Raw genomic sequence first — 6,914 nt, forward strand, 5'->3', positions numbered from 1 at the left:
GGGACTCGAGCCAACCGAGCGGAATCTTGCAGGAGATGATGTCGGAGGACGTCGTCTGCGAGCCGGCCGCCATGGACAGTGAGGACGTCCTGTTCCTGCTCTACACCTCGGGCAGTACCGGGAAGCCCAAAGGCCTGGTCCACACGCAGGCCGGGTACCTGCTGTATGCCGCGCTCACGCACAAGGTAAGTCGTTAGTCCGCTCACCAGGCACAGCGCCAAATCTTACCCGGAACGCTCACGTGACTTTGATTGGCTTGATGTCGAGTGGATCGAGTGTGGAGCCATGTGGAACACCTCCTCACCAGTAGTTGTCCAGTGCACTTGTGGCCCTTTTAAGGTTGGCATCCGACGACCCCTGCTGTCGGCAGATTAGCCGTCCTTGCAGGAAGCGGCCCCTTGTCTCCTGTCAGGGGGACATTTATGCAGAGTATGATGTCAAAGTCGGTGGACCCGGTAGGGATACCGTGCCGGCGCACTCAACCTCGTACTCTGTGTTGTCTTGCGCTGCGCGCGCGGCTCCTGCTACAGTACGTCTTCGACTACCGCGACGGAGACGTGTTTGGCTGCGTGGCGGACATCGGTTGGATCACGGGACACAGTTACGTCGTGTACGGACCCCTGGCCAACGGGGGCACCAGCGTCCTTTTTGAGAGCACGCCCATTTATCCCGACCCAGGTATGGAGGCCGATGCCCAGCTTTCCAGCTGCTTTGTTCTTTCTACAACTCAAAGACAAAAACAAAAACAAACCAAAAATGGCGGCACAAAGAGGTCGAGACCACCGTTTCCGGGCGGCCCGACAAGAGCCCCAAATGAGCGCCGGCGGGACCTCTGCGCGCTTACAAAGGCTCCAAAACTCCGCTGCTCGTGACTTGTCTTGGCAGGGAGGTACTGGGAGATGGTGGAGCGGCTGAAAATCAACCAGTTTTACGGCGCCCCCACGGCCATCCGCCTGCTGCTCAAGTACGGCGACCAGTGGGTGCGCAAGTACGACCGCTCCAGTCTCAGGACGCTCGGATCCGGTACGACCCCAAACAGTGCCGCGGTACCGCACTCGACCCGTCGGCTCCACTCAAACGGACGCCCCGCGTTGTTCCGTGAACAAACGAACGTCTCGCCTCAAACGGATGCGTCCCGTCAAGTGCAAGTTTCAAGGCAGAGTGCCGCAGTTCTCCTTCATTTTTCTTGCCGGTGTCGCAAAAAGATGGAACTTGTGCCGCATTTCGAACTACCTTTTCGCCAACATGAACACGACGACGCTTTCGGATTTGAACTTTCCGTGAAGAGAGCACAATGCCAGTCAGCACGTAGCACAAGTTACAACGTTTTGTTTGTTTGTCGCAAGTGCCAAACAACACAGAACGAAAATCCAAGCAAACATGTTTCAGTGAGCTAAAGGAGAGGGTCCGTACCTGCCTTGGCCGAAGTCGTTTCGTCGCTCCCGAAGGAATCTCCCCCACCTCCGAAAATGTCTCGGCGTTCTAGGCGACGTCGCGGTCTACCACACATCCGGTCCCGGTTGCCGCGCGTAGCTAGCTCGGTGAAACGGCCTTGGCAAAGCCGAGCCGGGCTCGGGCGACCGTTGGGAAGGGTGACCGCCATTGCCACCTGCCGCCAATCAGGCGGATTGGCCCAGAGCACCTGTTCGCCACCGACGCCCGCGCAACCAAAACGCCTTTCAAAGTAAGACTTCCGCTCTTTCGCTCCGCGCACTTTGGAGAATGGTGAAAGTCGGTTTTCATTTTCTTTATTCCAAGCAACTCTTGGCAGGCCGAGAAGAGCCGGCCCGCGGCCCAACACGCATCCTCACAAATTTTGAGAGCACCCTCGCTTTTATTTTCTTGATTCCCAGCAATTCTTCCCGGGCCAGCAGGAGCCGGCCCGGGGGCCAAGTTGGGCCCTCAGCCGTCGAATGCCCGGGTCTGGTGTAAAGCATCGTGGCATCTGTAAAGCTGGACTTTACTTCAGAGTAAAAAAAAAATAAAATAAATGCAATGAATCGTTATCGAGTACAGTACTGAACGAATAAATGCCGCACCTCAATCGGACACCACAAAAACCAACAAAAAAACGGCTGGCGGTTGAAGACGGATCGCAGAACTGACATGACGTGTTAACCTCAACTTGTGTGCTGCTGCGTTTGTCGATGAAACGCCGGGTGTCTCTTGAAGAAATAAACGGCTCCGTTCAAAGAGTCACCTCAGTTTTGACCTCGGTCGAAAGCCAACGTGGCGCGCTTGAGAAATGAAATGCTTGAGCAAATTGTGAAGAAACTCCATCCAAGTGTGTCCTCTGCGCAGTGGGCGAGCCCATCAACAAGGAGGCGTGGGAGTGGTACCACGCCGTGGTGGGGGAGGGACGCTGTCCCGTGGTGGACACCTGGTGGCAAACAGGTAAGTCGCACGGGAGGCCATCACGCCGCGCGCGAACCTTCCGACCGATGATCTCTCACCAAGCGCCGCATCGAGCTAAACGTGGATTAGGACGGGGAGTTTGGACGGATGATTTTTGCAGCAGCAGGTGGGAGCGCGACGCCAGTTGCGGCTTTTATAAGCCGCTCGTCTGTCGTGTCCTACTTTGCGTCAGGTCCCCCCACCCCCCGCGCTTGCGGATTATGCTTGCCCGGACGCGGCAAAAATTGCTAACAGTTGCTTTTGTTTTTTTGTGGTCTTCCCAGAGACGGGCGGCATCTGCATCGCCCCGAGGCCGTCGGAGCCGCACGCAGAGATTGTCCCCGGGATGGCCATGAGACCTTTCTTTGGCATTAAGCCGGCGCTCATGGATGGCGAGGTGCGTGCGTGCGCGTCTGGCGGCGGGGGGGCAGGGCCGGTATCAAAAGTGACACAGCTGCTGACTGTTTTTTTAATCCTCATCTGAGCCTCCATCCAGGCCGTTCCCAGCCATCTTATCGTAAGCCTTCCGCAAATGTGCGACAGCACAGGCCGTCAACAAACGCTCGCTTGGCTCACTCTCTCCGTAGCCTGAGGTGGAGCGACAAAAGTCCGCCCGGGAGGTGAAGAGCTCCTCCGAAGAGCGAACTTTTGTTGTCAATGACCGAGAGAGCCGCTCGCGACGGTTCTTCGCAAAGACAAAGTTGAGGGCGAGCCGCGGCGGCCATTCCTCATAGTCTCCATTCCGGTCATCCGCCGCCGGCGTGCGGCGTTGGCCGAAATTGCAGATTTCGGAGGCCTTTGAATTTGAAATGCGCCAAGACGAACTTGTTCGGAGCTCAACTTCACAACGTTTCTCGTGGCCATTCTGAGGCGAGATGCGTTCGCTGAGCGGCTCTTTTCCAACATTCCTTCAAATCCAAAGCGCGGACGGGGCGGCGTGAGCGAGGTTGCTTTTATTTCGAGGGCCAGCGGGGCATGAGCGAAACGCACCACGTCCGGCGCCTCGGGTTCAATTTTGCGCGGGGAGGCCGGCCCGACCGCAGGCTGCGACCGGAGAGAAGTGGAGAAGGGACAGACAGGTTTTCGGAATCGTACCTCGATTCGGCGTGAGCTCCGGCGGTGAAAGGTGCCTCTTCCGTCCGGTTCCAGGGCCGCGCGGTGACGTCCGACGATGGCTCCGGAGCGCTGTGCCTCACTCAGCCTTGGCCCGGCATGGCCCGCAGCATCCACAACGACCACCAGAGATTCGTCGACACCTACTTCAAGACGTACCCCGGTACGGTAACCGCGCCGGCCGGCGGCGGACGCGGCGCTCTCAATTGACGGCGCCGCTCGGACGTGTCCCCGCAGGTTACTTCTTCACCGGGGACGGCGCCCGGCGCTCCGAGGAGGGCTACTACCAGATCACGGGGCGCCTCGATGACGTCATCAACGTCAGCGGGCACAGGGTCGGCACGGCCGAGATCGAAGATGCCGTGGTAAGGAAGACATCCCGCGTCGGGGTGCGTGTCTGTTTCGTCGGGACCGTGTCGTTCAGGTTTTTTTTTTTTCCTTTCTGCTCCGTGTGCCAGAACCAGTGCTCGGCGGTGGCGGAGTCGGCGGTCGTGGGCTGCGCGCATCCCGTCAAGGGCCAAGGTGAGCCGCCGCGCAACATTGCGGCCGGCCGCGCGTCGATGCCGCCGCGGGTCTCTCAAGAGCGCCGCGCCGTGCTGTCGGCAGGCGTGTACGCCTTTGTGGTCCTCAAGCAGGACGCCCGAGAAGCCGGCCTCGTCGCGCAGATCAACGACAGCGTCTCCGACAAGATCGCCAAGTACGCCTGCCCCGACCACGTCCAGGTGGGTCGCAAAAAGCCGCCCGACCCGCACTTTCCTTGGACGACGGCTGAACGAGAGAAACGCGCCTGCCTCCGCTTTGTGGCTTCTTCTGGCAGTTCGTCCGGCGCCTCCCCAAGACGCGCTCGGGCAAGATCATGCGTCGGGTTCTGCGCAAGGTGGCGGAGGGGGACCTGGACGGCCTGGGCGACCTCAGCACGCTGGACGACCCCGCCACCGTGCAGGAGGTCATCCGAGGTCACCGCGACCTCGCCGCCGAACGGCGGCCGTGAAGACGGAAAATTGCAGATTAGGAAAGGAGTTTTCAAGTGCTTTTAATGATGTTTACGGAATCGCCGCAAAGAAACATTTCCAGTGTAAACTCGCCACGCTGATTGATCATTTGCTTGAGGGGGAGGCGGGCTTCGTCGACGGCGGGAGGTCAAACTTCAAGGAGAGAGGGCGCCGGGGACCCAAAGCCGAACCACTTTTGCACCGAGCCGCGCTCTCCCAACGTCGCGCCCCAGAACGAAGCGAGCGGCCAACGGGACGTCGCCCTTCTTCAGACGTGGGTGGAGAACGGAGAGAAGCGCGAGCGCTGGGCTCACAAGACGTCCTGCGGGAGACTCCCGGCGGCGCCTCTTAGGCGGCTCAGCTCCCAACGGCCGCCGCCGCACAGTTTGAGCCGGACGTCGTGGTGCTGGAGACGAAGCAAGGGTGAGAGAGACGCGGGCGTGAGCATCCGCCGTGCGCTCCGCCCCTCCGCGAAGTGACGCCGGGCCGCCCCGTCGTCACTTCGCGGGCTTCTTAGCTCAACTTTCTCCTCGCTAACACCAAGTCGGACGGCGAACTCGCCCCCGTTCTCGCGAAGCCCCTCGGCAAGGCCTTTTCGCTCCAATTCGGTCAACAAATTCAATGGGATTGAATAAAACGGGATTCCACATCAATTTGTCGCTTCCTCTCGTTCCGACTTTGTTTTGCCCTTTTCTCAAGAAAGAGCCGTTCAATAGGTTTGCCAGTCAACAAAGACACAACGCGGAGGGATGGCAAAATCGAATGGGGGTGGGGGGGGGGGCGCAAAGCTGACCTTCTCCAAGCTGCTGCGGTGTCCCACGCTGACCAGCGTCATGCCCAGCTGCTTGCAGGTGCGGTACAGCTGAGACTCCGCCTCCTCCGTCAAGGCGCTGGTGGCCTCGTCCAACACTGCCATCGAGACCACTCGTTCGCTTACAAGATTGTCGTCTCCCCCCTCGCCCCCCCGGTGGACGCCAACATACCTGCGTATTTGGGCTGCAGGTAGAAGAGGCGAGCGAAACACAGTCGCTGCATCTCACCCGGGGACAGAACGTCGTACCTAGCCCCGCGGTTTCGTCCGGGACAAAGTGAAGAGCGGCGACGTTAGCCACGGCGAGAAAAGGGGGCTCTTGAAAAGCAGAAAAAAAAAAAGCCAACAAACAAACAAACAAAGACTAGCCTGACCAGTTCCAGTCCACGACTCGGTCCAGGCCGCCGGTGCGCTTCAGCAGACTCGACTGGAATGAAAAGAGCAAAAAGGATTCATTGCGTGCTTTTGGATCAACGACTTGAAAGTAGACGGCAGAAAATGGACGGCGCGAGGTGGACGACGACACAAAAACCCGAGAGCGCGCCCGTCGACGCCGCTGTGACCCAACGTCTCTTCCTTGAGTTCACGTTGCCATCGTCCATCTTTCCATGATTTCGTTCCGATCTTTTCAAAAGCGACTTTTCACCGTCGCTATTTCCAATCAGGCGACGGGCTGAGTGGGACTTTGGAGGTTTGGGCGCGCGTTGCAAAACTCACCACCCCCGCCAGCTCCAGAAACTTCACGATTCTGTCGTCGTCTGCTGACCCTGAGAAGAAGGCGAGAAAAAGACCGTGATGACAATCAAACCCGGCTAACGCGCTGAGCGACGTGCGTACCGGTTACCTGATTCCGGATAAATGTCCTTGAGTGGGAAGATGACCTGTTAGGAGAGCACATTTGTCACGCCGCCGTTGGTGTGGGCGCATTTCAAAGACCAGACCGAGGCGCGCGCGCGCAAACCTGTTGGCGCAGCGTGCCGTCCGTCAGGTAGGCTTTTTGGGGCAGGAAGAGGGTCCCCCTGGGCCCGAAGCATGTGCTCATCTGGACGAAACCTGACGAGGAACGGAGAAAAAGTGCCGGATTTTTTTTTTTAAATCAACAAACAAATAAATGCTGCTGCTGCTGCTGCTGTAGCGGAACGTCATCTCTCACCGCTCTCGGCCTCCCACAGTCTGTTGAGGACCCTCAGGAGCGAGGTCTTGCCCGTGCCGGTGTTGCCCACCACCAGCAGGTGCGTCCCCTCACCGATGGTCAGGCTCAAGTCCTCCACCAGCCGCTGGTCCGAGTAGGGGGACTTGTAGGACAGGTGGTCCAGCGTGAAGGCCGTGTCCACGGGGCCCCCGTGCACGGCGAAGTCACTGCGCGGGCAAACAAATGGAATGGCAGCATGTCTCCCAAAAACAACAACTCGTTTTTGGGTGCGGCCAAAGCCCACGCGAGTCCACTCGCCTGTCAAAGTCGTAGCTTTCCCCCGAAGCGGGGTCGTAGTCGCACTGGCGGCGTATGATGTCCTCCATCACCTCCCTCAGCTCTCCGATCCTGGCCAAAGACGCGGGCAAAGTCAGGCGAGGGAAGTTTTGGGCGCGCCGGGGGCCGGGGGGGG

General features: G+C 59.1%; 2 protein-coding genes and 1 long non-coding RNA gene across 3 annotated transcripts in view; 1 reads left to right on the forward strand and 2 right to left on the reverse strand.

The window, feature by feature from the left end:
- Window positions 1-4,592, forward strand: part of acss1 (acyl-CoA synthetase short chain family member 1) — a 6,911-nt gene extending 2,319 nt beyond the window's left edge. Inside the window, exons 4-13 of the mRNA XM_019884982.1 lie at window positions 33-185; window positions 531-678; window positions 886-1,023; window positions 2,302-2,394; window positions 2,679-2,791; window positions 3,544-3,670; window positions 3,745-3,872; window positions 3,966-4,029; window positions 4,114-4,229; window positions 4,325-4,592. Of these exons, the coding sequence (XP_019740541.1) occupies window positions 33-185; window positions 531-678; window positions 886-1,023; window positions 2,302-2,394; window positions 2,679-2,791; window positions 3,544-3,670; window positions 3,745-3,872; window positions 3,966-4,029; window positions 4,114-4,229; window positions 4,325-4,498 (1,254 nt within the window). The 3' untranslated portion in view covers window positions 4,499-4,592. The remainder of the gene's footprint in view (window positions 1-32; window positions 186-530; window positions 679-885; window positions 1,024-2,301; window positions 2,395-2,678; window positions 2,792-3,543; window positions 3,671-3,744; window positions 3,873-3,965; window positions 4,030-4,113; window positions 4,230-4,324) is intronic.
- On the reverse strand, window positions 230-2,284 carry LOC109524871 (uncharacterized). The gene is made up of 2 exons (XR_002170030.1): window positions 1,414-2,284; window positions 230-405 (listed from the first exon to the last, which is right to left on the reverse strand). It is a non-coding gene; the product is annotated as an uncharacterized LOC109524871 (long non-coding RNA).
- Window positions 4,525-6,914, reverse strand: part of abcd4 (ATP-binding cassette, sub-family D (ALD), member 4) — a 6,420-nt gene continuing 4,030 nt past the window's right edge. Inside the window, exons 11-19 of the mRNA XM_019884991.1 lie at window positions 6,761-6,854; window positions 6,464-6,669; window positions 6,272-6,363; window positions 6,155-6,191; window positions 6,028-6,077; window positions 5,685-5,737; window positions 5,483-5,559; window positions 5,293-5,408; window positions 4,525-4,905 (exon numbers count right to left, since the gene is read on the reverse strand). Of these exons, the coding sequence (XP_019740550.1) occupies window positions 4,810-4,905; window positions 5,293-5,408; window positions 5,483-5,559; window positions 5,685-5,737; window positions 6,028-6,077; window positions 6,155-6,191; window positions 6,272-6,363; window positions 6,464-6,669; window positions 6,761-6,854 (821 nt within the window). The 3' untranslated portion in view covers window positions 4,525-4,809. The remainder of the gene's footprint in view (window positions 4,906-5,292; window positions 5,409-5,482; window positions 5,560-5,684; window positions 5,738-6,027; window positions 6,078-6,154; window positions 6,192-6,271; window positions 6,364-6,463; window positions 6,670-6,760; window positions 6,855-6,914) is intronic.

The sequence above is a fragment of the Hippocampus comes genome, unplaced genomic scaffold (assembly GCF_001891065.2).
Source record: "Hippocampus comes isolate QL1 unplaced genomic scaffold, H_comes_QL1_v1.1 scaffold144, whole genome shotgun sequence".
In the NCBI taxonomy this organism is placed as follows: Eukaryota; Metazoa; Chordata; class Actinopteri; order Syngnathiformes; family Syngnathidae; genus Hippocampus; species Hippocampus comes.